Source organism: Salvia hispanica, chromosome 2, assembly GCF_023119035.1.
Source record: "Salvia hispanica cultivar TCC Black 2014 chromosome 2, UniMelb_Shisp_WGS_1.0, whole genome shotgun sequence".
Lineage (NCBI taxonomy): Eukaryota > Viridiplantae > Streptophyta > Magnoliopsida > Lamiales > Lamiaceae > Salvia > Salvia hispanica.
This window is the reverse complement of record NC_062966.1, coordinates 20457321-20476455: the sequence shown is the minus strand read 5'-3', so window position 1 is coordinate 20476455 and position 19135 is coordinate 20457321. Positions and strand designations below refer to the sequence as shown.

The 19135-nt window shown below is 36.2% G+C and overlaps 3 protein-coding genes and 1 long non-coding RNA gene across 9 annotated transcripts in view; 2 read left to right on the top strand and 2 right to left on the bottom strand.

Moving 5' to 3' along the window:
* LOC125203374 (calmodulin-binding protein 60 A-like) overlaps positions 1-4050 on the top strand; it is a 7882-nt gene extending 3832 nt beyond the window's left edge. Inside the window, 2 exon segments of the mRNA XM_048101705.1 lie at positions 3542-3790; positions 3792-4050. Coding sequence (XP_047957662.1) covers positions 3542-3790; positions 3792-4050 — 508 coding nt within the window.
* A 517-nt stretch (positions 4051-4567) lies between these two features.
* Positions 4568-6870, bottom strand: LOC125205013 (uncharacterized protein At5g50100, chloroplastic-like). 2 transcript variants are annotated; one of them, XM_048103801.1, is made up of 8 exons: positions 6599-6870; positions 6283-6404; positions 6061-6168; positions 5801-5857; positions 5238-5303; positions 5075-5135; positions 4944-4987; positions 4568-4752 (listed from the first exon to the last, which is right to left on the bottom strand). In XM_048103801.1, the coding sequence occupies exons 1-8, from the start codon at positions 6738-6740 to the stop codon at positions 4714-4716; spliced, it is 639 nt and encodes a 212-aa protein (XP_047959758.1). In that variant the 5' UTR covers positions 6741-6870; the 3' UTR covers positions 4568-4713. The 2 variants fall into 2 exon arrangements, with proteins under 2 accessions (XP_047959758.1, XP_047959759.1); XM_048103802.1 differs by having other exon boundaries at positions 4747-4846.
* A 74-nt stretch (positions 6871-6944) lies between these two features.
* LOC125205012 (endoglucanase 5-like) lies at positions 6945-11075 on the top strand. Of its 2 annotated transcripts, XM_048103800.1 has the most exons (10): positions 6945-7103; positions 7194-7262; positions 8854-9066; positions 9184-9384; positions 9460-9546; positions 9629-9793; positions 9864-9987; positions 10070-10233; positions 10311-10704; positions 10811-11075. In XM_048103800.1, exons 1-10 carry the CDS (start codon positions 7053-7055, stop codon positions 10879-10881), a joined length of 1539 nt encoding a protein of 512 aa, XP_047959757.1. In that variant the 5' UTR covers positions 6945-7052; the 3' UTR covers positions 10882-11075. The 2 variants fall into 2 exon arrangements, with proteins under 2 accessions (XP_047959757.1, XP_047959756.1); XM_048103799.1 differs by lacking the exons at positions 6945-7103; positions 7194-7262 and adding an exon at positions 8554-8757.
* On the bottom strand, positions 8312-15459 carry LOC125205014. 4 transcript variants are annotated; one of them, XR_007173692.1, is made up of 4 exons: positions 15289-15459; positions 14718-14801; positions 9686-10867; positions 8312-9363 (listed from the first exon to the last, which is right to left on the bottom strand). It is a non-coding gene; the product is annotated as an uncharacterized LOC125205014 (long non-coding RNA). The 4 variants fall into 4 exon arrangements; XR_007173691.1 differs by having other exon boundaries at positions 8312-9346; XR_007173693.1 differs by lacking the exon at positions 14718-14801 and having other exon boundaries at positions 8312-9346.
* Positions 15460-19135: the final 3676 nt, after the last annotated feature.

The window sequence follows — 19135 nt, the reverse complement described above, 5'->3', positions numbered from 1 at the left end:
CGATCATTGGAGATGCTCTTATATCGCAATTGAGTTTCATGCGGCAGAAAGTGGAGACGTAAATTAATAATCACAGTAATGATCATTATTGTTTATTGATGCATACGAGAAAACTACTACTATGAGCCGGAGTGATTTATTTTTGTTAGTAACAGTTGTATTGTTTTTCCAAAAATATTAATTTAATTCTCCGTAGGACCACCGGATGTTTGGTGTTTTGGTTCCCCCAACAAGCAAATTTGCTTCCGATTCTCTCACTCAGGCACCCGTGATTATTTTATTTGCAGATATTCACGTATTTATAGTTTTATACAGTACCCAATATTTACCAGCTTTTGCAATTCTAAAGCGTCAGAGGCCGTGGTTTGTGGGTGGTGAAGTTGTCGACGTGTCTCATAAGCGCCACGGACGGGAAGAAGGTGGTTCCATTGATGAGAAGCGTTTGAGGAAATCTCATTCCTTTAGAAGGTAGTTGGAGGGCTCGGGAAATTTTTTGATGATTTTAGGCACATGATCCATTTCTTGAATTTTTTTATGCTATGGAAAATTAGTAATGGGAGTCTCATGACTGTTGATTTCTATTTGAGGGTTATGTGTAAGTCATTTGTATGTTGAGGTGATCAACTCTGTCTTGGAGTTTTGGAGATTTAATTGAGGAATCAATTTTTGTAACTTAATAGTAGTCTAGTTTTTAAGAATTGGCTCATCTAAGAAGAAGGGTAAAATGAGCTTTAAGATGTGCATTTGCATGCTTGTGTTAACTCATGGTGTTTGAAGGGGGTAAGTTGGACTGTTGGATTCCCTAAGACAAAGTTCATTGATCTGCATCTTGGTAGTATCGATAGTAATAGGATATTCAGTTTGCCGATTCTCCTTTTTTTGCTACTTCTCATAGTGTAGTGCTGGAAGTGATCAACTTGATAAGAATGCAAAATCTCATGAACCCACTGCTGGAGCCTCTGATTCGTCGAGTTGTAAGTATAATTGAAATGTTTGCATTACATATATCTGTGATTAACATTGTTTTGACCATTTCTTGTATTTTAGTTTTTCATTCCATTTATTTGGAGCATATATAACTTGGTCAGTCGATATCGTTACCACGTACTCGTCATTAAATTCGTGGTGGCAAAAGCCTATATTTTTCCCCATATATTTCAGAAAACAACGAGATATTATTTAACACTCAAGAAAATTGATTATCTGCTTGCATCTAATTTGTTTTAGTGTCTGAAATTATGTTATCTTGTTTGTTGCACACCTTTTCCTAATTCCATCAATTAGATGCCTGTATTAATATCATTAACTACTTAAAATTGTGTGCTCAATTACTTCTAATATGTGTAGGCTATCTAGTACTTCCTTTTCAAGGTACAGGTTCTGATTGATGAAGGAAGACGTTTACTAATATTTAGTTTGTTTCGACTCGAGCTCTCAAGTCAAGGAGGAGGTGGACTCAGCATTAAGGAAGTATATAGTTTCCGCCAAACGGTATGCCATCAGTCCTTGGTTCAAAGAGACAGTTTTATTAATCAGGAATTTTCGCACTATTCATACACCATCATGCATTTTGGATCAAATTTGCAGGAGTTCTGGGAAAGAGCCATGCTCATCTAATCCAAAGAGTATACAGTTACAGTTACAGTTAAAAATTTTGAATGCTATATCTCTTCCCGTTTTCACTGGGACTCGTTGTTAGGTTTGGTATACTGAAAAGCATGTTTCGAGCAAGTTTCGCGCGAATAGAATCTTGCTTGTATACGTAAAACTCTACAATCCACTTTTAACCCGATTCAGTATTATTCGAGCAGTCTCGCACGAATAGAATCACTATTATTATTACATTGTGTTTGCTTGTGCATTTATAAGATGTTTTACAAACATTTAAATGCATAAGAAGTAAACAAAGTCTAAGTCTTTTGCTTAGTAGACCGGTTGTGGGCGTCGTCCACTTTAAGGTAACACGGTCGGATCTATGCAATGCTTTGCAAAAGAAAAAGAAGAATTTCACAACCTAGATAGGCTTTGGCTACCTATCGTGAAAGGTTGCAATGTCATCCGCATATTTCTAAGCCTTACTGAAATAATTTTGACATTGGTATGGTATAGCACTGAACGGATCTAACAACAAGACGTGTCTTTATGCTATCTACTGAAAGACTAGGTCTTGATAAAATGTTATTTCTTAATCTACATATGTTAGCATTGAGCATACGGTATTGATTATGCACTACTTTGACTTATCACATGGTGCGGGTTTTTTGCAACCCAATAATCCTGATATATTGGGTAGTGGTGATTAATATCTAGCGGTGCTAGGATTGCTATTATGTTGAAACGTGCACGAGGTGAGTCTCGTTTGATAATGTCCTCAAGAGGAGCTCGAACAAGATTTTATTATTCGGAAAACTGGCCAGTTGGAGTTTTATTACTCTATGAATAATAAATAAGTGTTTCTTGCTAAGTCCACTCTTAGAATTAATAAGATATTAATTAATTAAGTCCATAGCAGACATTAATTAATTAATGGACATTTATATCTTAAGCGCGGGAAATAAATAATAAAAGTGGAAACCCGGATTACTTATAATTTCGGATTTGGATGGGGAGAGTTCAATATTACTTCTGTAGTGGCTGCTCGTAATATTCCAATATAAGCTTGTATTAAATTGTGGGTTCAATTTAATTAGTAAAAAGCTAATTGGGCGAGCCCATATCCAAAACCTTTCATAGATCCCTGTCTGGGCCCATAAGGAACTTAATATAAATAGGAGAATAAAGAAGACGGAATGATCACAATTTTCATACTTGAAATTTTTGAAATTTTCGGCCCCCCCAGCTGAAGGAGATTTCGATTTCAACTCCTTTTCCCAAAAGGATTTCTTCTGTCTTCTTTATTCGAGTCCTAGTATTTTGATAAGATCAGCCCACCCTGATATCGAGATACAGTTCGGGAACCAGAGAGAAGATCCGTGGTCTAGTATTGAAGATCATCACGTGGAGAAGGCGCGAGCGATCGACGATTCTTTCGAGAATCAAAATCGGTAACCCTAAACCATATTCATGTTTTAGGATTTACTTTCTTTGAGCATGAATTATTTGCATTCTAGCATGCAATTATCTGTTTAACATGTGAATTGATTAATCGCATAATCGGTCAAATAGATCTCACGTCTGATTTATTTGTTTTGTACAAGTCTTCCGCTGTGCAAGGGGCACCAAACCCCAACACTCGTATCGAGGGAAACTCTGGCACAAGTGTGGAAGTTGTTATAGTTGACGTTCATACTGGGGAAGTTGTTTCTAATGTTGCTTGGTCCTCTGCAAAGGTGGAAATAGTAGTACTTGAAGGAGATTTTGATGGTGACGAGGGAGATAATTGGACCCTCGACGAATTCGCAAATAATATAGTGAGAGTGCGGGAAGGCAAAAAGCCTCTTTTAACCAGAGATGTGATCTTGACCCTTAACAATGGCATGGGATCCGTGGGTGATATTTCATTTACGGATAATTCAAGCTGGACAAGAAGTCGTAAGTTCAGATTGGTCACCTCCGCATTTAGATTTCATGAGAAAATTGTGGTCATAGACGAATCGGCCCTTAATATGCCTACCTCCTCGCTATGCGTATCCAATGCTGAACCTTCCCCGAACTTGCTCTCTGAGGGTAGTTACCAGCAAGATTCAACAACTTCTCAGAACATAACCAGATCCACCTACTCTCAACTAGTAGATTCTTCCCCGGATTTTATGCAGTCATTCTATCCCTTTGGAGCTTCCAATAGCTTCGACTATTCCTGGTATCGACCCAATGGAAATCAGGTATGACCAGCCTCTAGGTTTCCCTAATCAGGTCATGGACACCTCAATCTGTGACACTGATACCATGGCCGGGGCATTCTCCCAAAGCGAGCATTTAAAGTATTTTGAGCCAGATTGTTCTCTACGGAGTCCCAATGATAGAAGTCCTAAAGGGTGGTACTTTTTGGCGTGCGTATTGAGATGGCGGTTCTTTGTGAAAAGAATCGTGTCTAGGAAGAGCCGGTGCTAGGTTGATATCTTGATGACATGCCGTTGTTGGTATATACACATGTTCGTCGTGACCATTCATTTGTCGAATGTTAAAATGATCTGCCCGACTAGATGTTGCGCGCAGTTATTATCTATAGAGAAGTTTGATGGAAGCATTTATGTATAATTGTTGGTGAAAATGGACATTCATTTATTTAGGGGGTTGAAGGTGAAGAGATTTCTACTACTATTGGTATAAAACAGATTGGTTATGAGGGTATTCTTTCTTTCAATGCTTTATTCAAGCCAATTTTAGTATTCCAATGCAAAATGTGTGTGAATTATTCTTCTATTTGTTGCCAATGCATTGTTTGTTTACATTGATGATATTTGAGCAACTATGAGTAAATTCTACATATAATTTTGAACACAATTTGACACAAATCATTGATTCTTGAATATTGCAAAAACTTTCAAGAGAGATGCTCTTACACAATATACTTGAAAAACACTTTGAGGAATACTTTTATGGAAAAAAAAGATCAAACAAAAACATAAACAGAAACCTTTTAATACTAAAAAGATGTAACATAGTTACTAATTTATATGTATATACATCCGTATGTTGTAAAGCTTTTAACTTATACAAAAGCGAATACGCAGCCCTGTTATTCCAATGCCTGAGAATCATAATGCTTTGCATCTATATTTTACAAACCTTGCTGTCTTCACACATTTCTTTCTGCAAAATAAGTTAACAAAATCCAGTCGTTTAGTAGTTTCAAACATACAGATTTTTGTGATGCACTTCAATTCTCGTATGCCTGACCTACACGCTGTGGCGGCATTTATTCGACTATAAATAGCATGGAAAAATAAATGATATACGAGATTGAAAAGATGCATCATTTATGGATGCAAGCACATGCATACCTTTTTCCTCCTTGCCTCCAAAACTTCTTCTAGTGGTGGTCGGCCTGTGCAATGTCAAATGAATTTGTAAGACATCAACATCAGTGAAGATCGAGATGTGGAAAAGGCGTCCAGAAAGACAGGAGAGGCACCTGTGACTTGAAGACGATATTTAGCCCAAACTCCATAAACAGCATCTGCAATGCTTGCAATCTGTGGGTCACACATTGTCATCAGTTCACTCAATAGATGAAAGTTGAGGAAAGAGACAGAGGATAACAACACATTATTTGAAGATGTCGAAGATGGACTTACAGGTTCATATTTTGTAATGGCATAAACCCATCCCAAACCAACTGCTTCATAAAGTTTTCTGAATGCCTGCATAGGTGAAATTTCTTGTGTTATATGCTGTTTGAAAGTTGAAAGGTAACTCAACAAACTCGACCTAAATTCAGAAAAATTAACTTTCGGACCTACCTATTCTATGAGAAGTTTGTATGCATCTATCAGCTACAAAAATATACTACACAATAGTGTTTGATAAGGTTATATGAACACTCATCAAATTTAATAGTACTACTTGTCATGAAGAGGGAATGCCGTTTCTGAGGAGGTTTTGCAACTTGTAGTTTCTAAGTTGATGAAATAAAATTTTGTCTGCACACATGACTGGCAATACACAGGACAACATTTTCAAAAACATCTAGGAACGTGTGAACTACCTTAAAGCCACAAGTAAACTAGACAGGATATCAACCATCAGAGAGTATTAGGAGTCCATTATTGGAGGATTTAACATGAACATGTACAATGAAATGGAGTTGACATGAAACTAAGAGTTAGAACTATAAAGAGTAAAACACATAAATATTAACCTCAACATCTTTCACAACGGCTCCATCTGACTGAATTGCGTGGATTCGTCCCATTACCTGGATTTGGAGGAAAATCAGAAAAAGTTAGCTACAGCAGAATCAAAAGAAGCAGGTCTATTGTAACTAACATTGCATTTCATCATTTTAGAAAACCTTGGCTCATGCCCTTGAAGCCAAAAACAGATAACTCTAAAGATTCTTTTTGCAAGATTGACAAAACCAATCAATATAGTAATAACTAAAAAGGATGGAGAACGTACAGTTTCGTAATCAAGGCCTTGATTATCCTCTGGACTGTACTCATCCGAGCTTATGTCCACGAATTTAATAGTTCTGTATCCTTCATTCCTCTCTCTCAGCATATTAACCTGATAACAACATGATTCCAGGTAAAATTCCTTTTCAAAACACTAATAAATCAGATAATATATCATGATTCGATCCAACGATCAAGAAAAATATCGTTTCAACTTTGTGATTACCTCCCTCATGCATAAAGGACACTCCCCATCATAAAGCATCTTAACCTTCCAATTCTCAGATGATCCCAGAGGCTTACTATCCATAGCTGATCCATTTACTGCTCGAATTGACAATTTCACTCCTGGAAATGAAAAGAAAATTCAAATTCAAACATTGTCGAACTCTACTCTCCAAATTTACACTCCAAACTTGGTCATCAGAAAGGAAAAATCATACTATCACATATCATTGAAGATTTTACCCAAAAAACAACATCGACAAAAAATTAAAGCCGCACAGAATATTAAATCGAAAACATGTATGATATGTCCATACCCAATTTATAGCGGGGAATTGGGGATGGCTTGAGCAAAGGGATTGAAGCAGAGACATGGTGTGATGTTGGGAAATAACGAGGGACGGAGAAGAGGCGGGTGTTTGAACGTCTTCCAACAGAGATTGCTCCTCGTAACGCCATCAACGATTATTCTTGCTTTCGTATAGAGAAATGCGCTTTCAATTTCCATATTTGTGCGCTTGTGAGTTTTCTGTTGCTACCAACTGTTTTGTGCTTACGTGGCGCCACCGTCTTCATTCAAATGATTCGCGGGCGACGCTGAATTCGGGTCGGGCCCAACTTCAAATTAAAAAGGGTCAAAAGTGATAATACAGAAACAATTGAGGCTATTTCGCAAATAGAGAGAAGAAAACTCCCACATCAATATACTGTGCACAAATCTCAGCAAACTGCCTCTTCAATCTGAACCCTTGAGGAAAAGAAGTGAAAAACATGGCGCTTTTGCTCAACAAAACCGCTCTCTCCGCACTCCGGTTCAATTGGGTTTTTTCTCCCCCACTTTAATCGTGGTGTTCAAATGTGGAAATAATCAAGCTGTAAAATTTGATGGGTTTGGTATGACAATTTGTACAGAAATCAAATGATTCGCTGGCACTCTCAAGGCGTGGATTTCATGTGGAGCCAGGGATTCGCGAGAAGGCGGTGAGTGATTTATATTTTGTTTCATTTTGGTATTGTATTTATTTTTATTTTCATGCTAGATCGTATTTAGTGTGGATAATTGGATCTGAATTGATACGTGGGCGATGATATTAATGACAGATCCAGAAAATTAAACTCATGGGTCGAAAAATAATTAATAATAACATAATATAATATTTACATAATTAATATATATTAATAAAAGTTAAATATTGCATTTTTTTTGTTAAGCACAATAATTTATTAATGCCAGTATCCATATTTTTAAAAATATGAAAAAAAAAAAAAACACATTTATTTGTAATTTTACAAATATTATTGTTATTTAATTGTAAATAAAAATAAGAGTCAAATCAAATCAAATTTATGAATCATACTAATAACAATTGTTTTAAATATATACACATTTAGAATTTACTTGGACTATTAATAAAACATATTAAATCATGATACTACTATTAGTATTTACGTTTACACTTAAAAAAAAAGAAATAAAATAATGCTACACTCATTAAATAAAATTCCTAGGTTTACTAAAACAAATTACAGCTCTGCGCCGCTTCTTCTCCGTTATCGTCTTTTCCAAACTCATGCAATTTTTCTTCTTTTCAATTTTCTCATGAAGCTTTTTCTCTCCGGTGAAACTATTTCATCAATCCCCTAATATGTTTTCTTCTATTTCTCTTCCTCATTTCTCTACCATTGAGACAAAGCAGCCATAGTGTGGGGTCGGAGCCAGTGTAGCACTGGGTTGACGACTGATTTTAGGAAGTTCTCGGAGGTATTCACGGACCAGCAGTGGAGTCTGTCATTGTAACACGATAAATCAAAATTGAATATTCTTTCGAAATTTAAATAGAGTTGTGATACAAGGATGTAGTATTATATAGTACTTACTACTATATAGGACCATAGAGTTTGATCACAATAATAATCATTATATTATATAGTACTTACTACTATATAGGACCATAGAGTTTGATCACAATAATAATCATTCTATCTATAGTCCAAATCAAAGATTATTCTCCTGTCCCCTCAGAACCATACAACATAAAATTTCATTGAATTAATATTTAATATCATTTAAAAACCCAACGTGGAAAGCTAAATCTTTAATTGCATTAATATACAAGAATGTGGAGGCCACTATCCTATGCTCTCCTCCCACTCATTCATATTCCTCATAAAACATCTATACATAGTCACCCTACCTACCCTCCTCCAAAATTATACAAATAAACGTGACATACAAAAATATGATCACATCTTCTAAACCCAAAACCAAGAAATGGCAGCAACCACACACGCCATTTTAGTCCTCTTACTCGGCCTCGTTGCCACGGGCGCCACTGCAGTCGAGTCCATCGACTACAGCGCCGCCCTCGATAAAACCTTGCTCTTCTTGGAGGCGCAACGATCCGGTAAATTACCTCCAACCCAACGCGTAAAATGGCGCGGTAATTCCGGCCTTGGCGATGGTTATTCGCAAGGGGTAATAACTAATATTCACCTGCATTAATTAATTTCATAGGTTTATATATTATTTCATATGAATCAATGTGCACCTAACTTATATTTTTAATTTTAGGTGAATTTGCTGGGAGGATACTATGATGCAGGAGACCACGTAAAATTTGGTCTACCAATGGCGTTTAGTGTGACAATGTTGTCATGGGCAGCTATTGATTTTAAGGAAGATTTCATTAAATTAAATCAAATGGGACATGTTTTGGAGGCTATCAAATGGGGAACTGATTATTTCATCAGATGCCACCCTCAACAAAATGTGCTATGGGGACAGGTATATATGCCATGCAATAAACACACATACTAGGTCAACAATGGTGAAACTAATGTTAACACACATACTAAAATGTTAATTAATTGTGACCATGGTGAAACTAATGTGATTAATTAGGTTGGAGATGGAGTGTCGGATCACTATTGCTGGCAACGGGCGGAGGACATGACGACGTCCCGGACCGCATACAAGCTGGACGCTGAGCATCCTGGGTCCGACCTAGCAGGAGAAACTGCGGCCGCCTTGGCTGCCACCTCTCTGGCTTTCAAGCCTTATGATTCTGCATATTCTAATCTTCTTTTAGTACATGCAAAACAGGTTAGTTAGTACTAATTCAATTTCTACACTCAAATATACAATATTTGACAAGTGAGTTTCTTTTTTTCTCTCTAGATTTTCTCATTTGCAGACAAATTCAGAGGCTTGTTTAGTGATTCAATTGGAAACTCCAAGCAATTCTATACATCATCTGGTTTCTATGTGAGTTTTTTTATTCCATTTCTTTTACATAGTATTTCATTTATTTTCTAAAAATATTAGTTAATCACATTCTATCTCTTAGGATGAACTGTTATGGGGTGCAACATGGCTACACAGAGCTACAAACGATGAATATTACTTGAAATATGTTGTTGACAACTGCGCCGCCTTTGGAGGAACCGGCTGGGCTGTCAAAGAATTCTCGTGGGACAACAAGTACGCTGGAGTTCAAATCCTTCTCACAAAGGTAAACCAAGATCATCAAACACATGAACACAAACAATGTACTTATTCAACTATTATGATATCCACCTCAGATGCTTCTGGAAGGTCGTGCTGGAAGCTATGCCTCCACGCTGCAGAAGTATCAGGCGAAAGCCGACTACTTCACCTGTGCGTGCATGCAAAAGAACGATGGATACAACGTGAAGTTGACTCCTGGTTAGCCCACATTCTTCTATATATGTAATCCATTTCCAAGATTGCTGCATTTTTTGACTGATTGGTTATTGTTGCTAATTAGGTGGCCTTATCTATGTACGTGAGTGGAACAACTTGCAGTACTCTTCCTCGGCTTCTTTCCTCCTCACCGTCTACTCTGACTACCTCACCAAAGCCAAGAAGTCCGTGCAATGCCCAGATGGCCTAATCCAGCCTCAACAAATCCTCAACTTCGCCAAATCACAAGTACTACTGTTTTTCCCACTTCCCTGTTTTCTAACATTGGTGGTTGTCTTGTCTTAACCCTAAAATTGCAAATGCAGGCTGACTACATTCTTGGCAAGAACCCCAAGTCCTTGAGCTACTTGGTGGGCTATGGACAGAGCTATCCAGTCCATGTCCACCATAGGAGCGCCTCCATTGCTCCTGTCTCTCTCCTTCACGCATCTGTTGGATGTGTGGAGGGGTTCAAGACTTGGTACAAGCGCAACGAGACCAACCCTAATGTCATCCATGGAGCCCTTGTGGGAGGCCCTAATGCCAATGATGAGTTCACAGATGATAGATCTGTTTACAAACAGACTGAGCCTACATTGTCTGGAACTGCCCCTCTTGTTGGAGTTTTCACAAGACTGCACACTCTCTCTTCCAGTCCTTACCACAAACCACAAGGCCCTCCATCTCAACACTATGCACCAGTTCCCCAACCCAAAGCAGGTAAAGTAACATCAACAAACTTGTACTGTAACATGATTCCATATTATATTTTATTATGATCCTAATAGAAGTTGGTGCATCATGGGTCAATGATCATCTGTTTCAGCTGTCCCAGTTGAGTTTCTCCACTCCATAACGAACTCATGGATGGTTGGGACGGAACCTGTCAAACAATGAAAGGAAACAAATAAATCACCCAAATCAGAGGAGCAATGATTGAAGCAGTAATTGATTAGTTGATATTTCTTAAAATAGGAATGATCTTGTTTCCATATGTACACAGAATATCTCTCCCTATATATAGAGGAGCTGTAAATCATTCTAATACATCAGAAAATAATATAACATCCTTTCTATTCCTTTAGCTTCAATATGCCTAGCCACCTAAACCTAGCTTCTCTTGATAACCATCATCAAGATGGTTTCAGAGCATGATATAGAGGTGGGGGTCTCAGCAAAGAGTTCATCACCGTCCCATATACCTTTCTCGGCCCTTTTTGCAATGTCAGAATCTGACTCGGAAACCACCACAAATACTACTCAAACCTCCATCAGTATCCCCATCAAAATGGCAACTCAATTTGCTGATTTCGTGAAACAAATCAATTCATCAGCCAAACCTAATACCTCAAAAACTACCCAAAATCAACTTGAATCCCTTGATGAAATCCACCTCAAAGCCAAACCTAAAGGGGAACATAATCCCCTTTGGGCGAAAGTGAAACTCATGAACCGAGCCATAGGAGGGAAGGGTCTGACGTCTCACATTTCTGGAGGTTCGGACCCCTTGTCCACAACCGATCCCGATTATTACAAATGACAACAAAGAGATCACTGTTGTTTCAATTGGATAATCAATAACATCGAGATAGAACTCGTGAATGAAGTCTCACAATACGAGACAACCAAGGCCCTATGGGAAGGCCTAGCCATTACATACGCTAGTGGAGGAGACCCGCTCCAGGTGTTCGATCTGCACCGACAAGCCAGCAGAATGAAGCAAGGGAGCATGACGCTCGAAGCACTCAGGCAAAAATTTCAAGACCTATGGATCTCCAAAGACTCCAGAGATCCGAACGACATAACTCATCCAAAATCAATCGAGAAGTACAAGCGAACCCAGAGACACAGAACATATCAATATCTCTATGCCCTAGATGAGGTGCATCGGAACTGGTCTCGCGGCCATCAACCGGAACAACCCTAGACCACACATCCCATTCAGAAACACGACCACCGAACAGAGAGGGGAGGAAGATAAAAGTCGTCTCTCTTGCATTCACTGTGGAGGGAGAAAACACACCAAGGAAACGTGCTTCCACATTCACGGGTATCCCGATTGGTGGGAAAAAATGAAGAAGGGAAGACAAAATCGGAATCGTGGCGGTGGAGGAAGAGCAGCGGTGGCAGTAGCGGTGGGCGACCTCACCACCTTTGCCGAAAAATCAACGGGCAGCAGCGTCTCAAGCAGCTCTTAGCCCCCTGCCAGAAATCATGGTGAGGAGGAGAGAGCCGTGGCCTCAGTCTCAGTAGCACGAGTTTGGAATGATGGTAAGCCGACGACGACGATAGGAGAGGCGGCAAAGAAAGCTAGGGTTTGGGTGGAAAGCGAGGCGGCCAAAAACGCTAGGGTTTGGGGGGAGAGATCTTTTCCCTCCCCTGGTTTTTGATAAATCCCAAACCAACCCCAAATATCGAAGATCACACCATTCACCCTCCAGCTTATCCCAATTTCGAAATAGACCCCAAATCTTACCCAAATGCCCAACTAGACAGACCCCTAGTCACACTACATATACCAAACAGGGCCCTCAAAATCGACCCATGTCTATTTTAGTCCCTCAAAATCCAATATCCCCATTCCTAATGACCCCAAGTATGAAAGCATAGTCGTTGAACCCACAATCGAATGTAAAAACTCTTTTGAAGCTTTAGCCAATTCCTCGACCTCCGTCGTAGGAAAGAAAGATAATCACTGGATTTTCGATTGTGGGGCAACCGATAACATGTCCTTCGACGCCTCTGATTTTTTAACCATTGCCCAATCAAAAAAAACTATGTCCAAACAGCCAGTGGTGATTTAGCACTAGTCCGAGGGGCGGGTACTATTATTATATCGTCTACTTTACGACTTTCCAACGGTCTTTTTGTTACATCCTTGTCCCATAAACTCGACTAAAGAGCTCCATTGCAAATGTATCATCCCTTATCTGATCGAACGACCAACCGAATAAGATATGACAAAAAGTTTTGTAATCACAGCTATGTTAAAATCAAATCTGTTATTTTTACAAAATAAACTCAAGCTTACATATGAAAGTATATTAGTTATATATTTACACATCAACAAAACTATGGAGTTTGGATAATTTCCAACACGGCATAATTCGGATCTCAAAAGTTTAAATTCTATACCTGCTACACATTGACAAAACACAGTACGCATGCCAAAAGTTGGAATTAGTGATCGACTAGGAAGTAGCAGAAAGCGTGATCGATAGAGAAAGACGACTAGAATTTCCAATTTGATAAACCTGTGACCCTTTAGTATATTAAACATTTAGTACTAATTCCGAAATTAAGATAGCAAGTACAAAATTCTACATGTCAATCATTTTATGATGATACTTCTCAATATTTAATTTGTCCAATATAAAATTTAAAACACTTTCAATTATTCCACTTAATCATGGTATTACATTAATACTTTTCATATATCTTACTATATTTATTAGTTCAGAATTCTTATTATCATCATCTTTTCTATGTTTTTTCCGTACCTCTGCACAAGTCCACTAATAGAGTCTATAAGTCTCTTATTGCTATATCTCTGTATACATACAATTTCATGCAAAACGTGTCATTCTAAATTCTTACATACATACAGTATATATTCTCATGTAACATCATGTACAAACAAGTAATTTCCTGTAACATTTTATGGCAGCATAAAATCAATAAAAAAAACTTATGCACATAGTCAACATTTAGATACACTTCTTGTAAATCTGATACCACCATCTAGTTCATATAATACTGTGTTTCAGTTTAGTATCACAGCATCACACAAGTTACATAAACCTTGTACATATATAAGCCCCAATGGTAAACTCGGTATCAAGACATGGATACATAGACGAATATACGGTAAGCACAAACGTGCTAATAAACGGTAAGCACTAATGTGCTGGTAAACGGTAAGTACTAGTGTGTTGATAACGGTAAGAACTGATGTGCAAGTAAATGGTAAGCATAGATGTGCTTATAATGGTAAGCACCGATGTGTGTAGATGCCCATGGTTCCGGAATCTACGGTTCGGAACCGCCGGTTTCAATTTTGGAAATTGCCAAATCGGAACCAAACCACGAGGGTGTTTCACGGTTACGGTTACGGTTCCAAAATTGCCGGCGGATTTCTAGCGATTTTTATGATTTTTCACAATTCTGAACCGCCGGTTTTCGGTGGCTTTTTGCGGTTCCAGCTCGGTTTCACGGTTTTTCGCGGTTCCGGTCTGGAACTGCTAGTTTGGTCGCGATTTCGATTCGGAAATTTTCGAACCTGAACCGAACTACAACTACAGTTCTAAAATCAACGGTTTCGGTTTCGGTTTCACATTAACCGGCGGAACCGTAAACCTTGGGCATCTCTACGGATGTGCTGATAAACGGTAAGCACTAGTGCTGTTAGATGGTAAGTACTTCATGACAATGACATGTACGATAAGCATTAGAGTGCTAGTCAATGGTGAACACCAAAGTGCTCGAAACGGTAAGTCACGTCACGTTGAGACCAAGCTAGGGGCATCACATATGAAATCAAACTCGTATTCATAATCATATGCATTATCAGTCTCCTATTACCAATTTATGGGTATATATTAACATTCTTGTATATTTTCATGTTTTAACATTTATCTTTCATTGACATTTTAGCACACAAGAGCATATAAGAACACATAATTTAACTAAGAGAATTATTATAAAATTAATCTTCAACGTAAAGAGTAAACTACCTCAAATGCGTCTTTCTAAGCTCGTCGACCTTTGTTCCTTCGGTTTCCCTTTATTCTTGTGAGAACCGCTCAATGAGCTTTTTCCTTAATCATATAAGGATAATAGTATCAAATCATACATTAAGGAATAATTAGACTGTTAACTTTTCTAGAGCCTTCAATCTTATTCACGGTACTTAACATTCTAAGTCTGGGGTCCTTGATCTAAATTTCAAGGTCTACAGTTTTAGACCTTTAGGCTTATTTCAAAGATCAAATTATATCCTTGAATTTAATTTCATTATGTAGGTACCCGAGCAACAATTCCCAAACCCATTATGCAAATCTGATATGTATACATATACACTAAGCAATCAGCCATCATCTACAATTTTTCATCTTTTATCTATACCAATTAAAATCTAGAGAATAGACAAGTATGCCCTAATATAACTACTGCTATCTTCTAAATTAATTAACATCAAATCTAGATTTGTGGCCATTCACAGAAAATTAAATGTAGCATTTGAGAGAAATGGGGTTGAATACTCACGCACAGGGAGAGTATTGAGATGAGAGAAAGAAGGTGTACCGAGATGCAGGGGCGGCTGATTTCCACGAAGCTGCTGGGATTGCAGAGGACGTCGGCTGTTCGACAGTCAGGGGAGGGGCTGATTCACAGTATAGGAGAGTTGCTCTAATGTGTTTGTTTTTTTTTTGTGTGTGTGTGTGTGTGTGTGTGTGTGTGTGTGTGAGAGAGAGAGAGAGAGAGAGAGAGAGAGAGAAAGCTGCGAGGAGAGAGTAGAATCTAGAAAGTGAGAGAGCAGTATACAACAACTTTTATTAGTGGAGTGATTTTCTCAAATTAAAATACTAACTTCCTTCTTTACTAATTCAATTTTATAGCTTTTTATTCAAACAATTAAACGTTATATTATCTAAATATTAATATTACTATTCATCTAGATTCAATATTACCATGATCAATTCATATATTACTAATAAATCACAATTTGACGATTTTATCGAAATAGAAATTTTGGTCTAACCTTATTTCTATTTATATCTATTGATTTTTATTTTTTGGGAGTTAAAACTCTAATCTCCTTAAAAAAATTTCGTCGACGAATTTCTATTCTTATCATATATCCCTCAATATGAGGTAGTGGACTCGGTTTTTTTTGACACTTAACTCAACTACTATAAAACGTCCCAAAATAATAAAATGACTCGACTATTATAGAACAGGAGAAGTACTACGTATTAAGTGATTATACATATTTTATTTTAATTCATTTAATATAACTTTTTAATTTTCATACTCAAAAATTTTGCCACAACTTAGTTGGGATTTGGGGAGGACTTAATTCATATATCCAAGATGAAAATGATGTTTCTTCATTCATTCACTCTTGAGTCTTGTCTACGGATTCCCTTTCTAACTTCATTCACGTTGGTAAGAAAATTTTAGTGGGGAGGAATGTCAATTACGGGCTCATGGATTTAAAAGAAAAAGTACTAGTAGTTTTATTCATTATATACTTATGAGATTCGATGAATTGCTAGATATAACTAATTTAAGAACATAAAATTTCAAAGATCTAATGGTTTATAAATTGTCTTATATGTAATTTTATTTTTTATTTTTTAATATTAATAAAAAAGAATAACTACAAAAGATAGGGTTTTGAATCTGATGTAAGTAGAGTATATTAAACATATTAACACAATGTCTTGTGTACGTGAACACAATTTAATATTGACATTCTACACAGATTATGTTGACGTGTTATGACAGTTATGTTGATATTTAGCTGTTTGTTGAAAAATTCCAAAAATTCATTAAAATATTTTAAATTTTGACATCCAAACATATGCAATTGGGATTCTGTTAGAATCCAAATGAAAAAAATCTTTAATTTGATATATGTTGTGTGGAAAAATAATTTAAATTGAGATAGTTATATGAATTTAAATTTTTGTGATTTAAAAGTTAGTTAAAATTATTTTGTTGTTAGTTGACATAAATACCTTAATGAATATTTTTTATTAAATGTATTGATACTCGGAATTGAATGATCTTAGCATTTGATTTGAAGATCTAATGCCTATCATTTAGTTGTAGTTAACAATTTAAGGATGAGTTAACGGTTTGTGTTAAAATGACAACACCTCTTAAAATAACAACATACCACCATTCCTAACCAATCATTTGTACATGTGGACGAATAATCAGCTGCCATGTGACAATCATAAAAAATGCCCAAGTGTAAATTTTCAAGGCCTGTAATATCCAATACACTAGACTGCAATTTTTCTCGTCTGCAATATCCAATACGCTAGACTGCAATATATAGATTGCAGTGTAGCGTTTATACTATTGCAGATTTGCAGTCTAGCATTTATAATATTACAGTCTAACATGGTGTCACAGTGTCACTTTAAAAGGTGTTGTAATTTTAACGCACTTCTGAGTTAACAATATAATAGTAGTACATCTTACTTACCCTTCCATTAATTTATTGATAATATTTATATAATTTATTCAAATAATTTTGAGACATAATAATGTCTCTTATAATAGGATTTAAATAGTGATTTTGCATTATTTTTATTTTTTTTAATTCTAAATTTAATAGTACTCCACATAAGTAAAAGATGTTCTTAAATGGGTGTTTTCTTCCTTTTTTTTATATCTTTTCTCATTTTGCACTTTATTATTGCATTGATTAGTGTGTTTTAGACGGATATTTTTTGATTGATAATTGCCCATAAAACTAAATATAGTCCTTTTTTATGAGGGGTTCTCTTTTTCTAAAACAAGTTTATGGTTATACGTAGGCCCGTCAAATTGGAGATCCGCGGATACTCGATTCGAAATTTTCGGGTATCCGATCCCGAAATTCCCAAAATCTAATACCCGATATCCGACCCGAATTTGATTTCGGGTATCCAATCCTAAAAAATCAGGTATTCAGTCCCAATTGTGATTTTGATTTTGATTTTAATTTTTGAAAATTAACTACAAACTTTTAGAATTTATTTAATATTATTTAATTCAAATTCAATACAAAGTTGAAGTACTAGTATTCAAGTAAACATAACTACAAACGTTTAGAAATACAAAATTTTATTGTAGTTCGAATTTAAGAGAAAATAACTATATAAATTTATAGGAATACAAAATTCTTGTAATAGTTCGAATTTAAAAGAAAATAACTACAAACTTTGAAAAATACAAAATTCGTAAGTTATACATATTAACATCTTTTATCCATCCACAATAAGTCAATAACCATCAAAATTCATAAGTTCAAACATTCAACCTTTATAAATTCACAATTTAATAATTCATAAGAATCAAGATCTAACAATAATATTATCAAAAATTCAAAATATCACAATTCAATGAAATTAAAATATAATTAAAAAAATTAAATTACATATCTTATACACTAACTATTAAGTATTAATTAAATTGTAGTTAAGAAATTAAATTACATTTAATTATAATAAAAAATAATTTATTAATTTTAGAAAATAGATCGGATAAATCGGATAATTCGGGTATACCCGATCGGATATCGGGTAACCCAATACCCGATAATCCAAAATTCTCACTACCCGATCCTGATCCGATACCCGAAAAATCGGGTTTTGGGTATCCAATTATCCGACTTTTTCGGGTTTGGATATCGGGTATCCAATACCCAATATCCATTTTGACAGGCCTAGTTATACGAAATGTTCTAATTGACTAGTGACTTTTTGTTACTACTCCCTCCGTCCCAGACTAAGAGTCACTTTTTGCCATAAAAGTCCGTCCTAGTTTAAGAGTCACTTTTAGAATTTTCCATATTTGGCCATACAATTTTACCCCCTTCTTCATCAAAATTACATCAAAATGTCATTATCTACATTAAAATAAACTAAAACAAAAATCAAAAGTCAAAAGGGATCCACCTTCAACCAACTCTACCATCTCACTTCATTTATTACACACTCCACCATCTCACTTCATTTATTACACACTTCAACTCTTTCTTAAAACCGGAGCCATAACAATAAGTGACTCCAAATGTGAGACGGAGGGAGTACATGTTATATCCCATTTGAGTTTTAATGTGTCAAATAAATGGAGACGTTATTTATTACCCACAATTATGACAATTATTGTTTATTGATGCATTCAATGCGAAAGCATATAGAAATACTAAATATGAGCCGGAGTGATTTATTTTCGTTTGTAACACGATAATCAAAATTAAATTTTAGTACTATCAAAATTCAAATGGAGTTTGATACATCTTCCATGATATATATAGGACCATAGCAAAAAAAGGATGACAATCACTGAATAAAACCATAAATACACTCAAACACCAAATCACCAACGTTATATATCCCCATAGTTTCCTAACTTGTGTAAAATAACACAC

Bases quoted from the DNA above. Each gene is read 5' to 3' on its own strand.
- LOC125205012 (XM_048103799.1), top strand. From the start codon at position 8,554: ATGGCAGCAACCACACACGCCATTTTAGTCCTCTTACTCGGCCTCGTT. The intron at 9,794-9,863 runs GTAAACCAAGAT...TATCCACCTCAG, and splicing joins TTCAAATCCTTCTCACAAAG to ATGCTTCTGGAAGGTCGTGC. The intron at 10,234-10,310 runs GTACTACTGTTT...TTGCAAATGCAG, and splicing joins TCAACTTCGCCAAATCACAA to GCTGACTACATTCTTGGCAA.
- LOC125205013 (XM_048103801.1), bottom strand. From the start codon at position 6,740: ATGGCGTTACGAGGAGCAATCTCTGTTGGAAGACGTTCAAACACCCGC. The intron at 6,169-6,282 runs GTAATCACAAAG...TGTTGTTATCAG, and splicing joins GTCCTTTATGCATGAGGGAG to GTTAATATGCTGAGAGAGAG. The intron at 5,858-6,060 runs GTACGTTCTCCA...CTCCAAATCCAG, and splicing joins AAGGCCTTGATTACGAAACT to GTAATGGGACGAATCCACGC.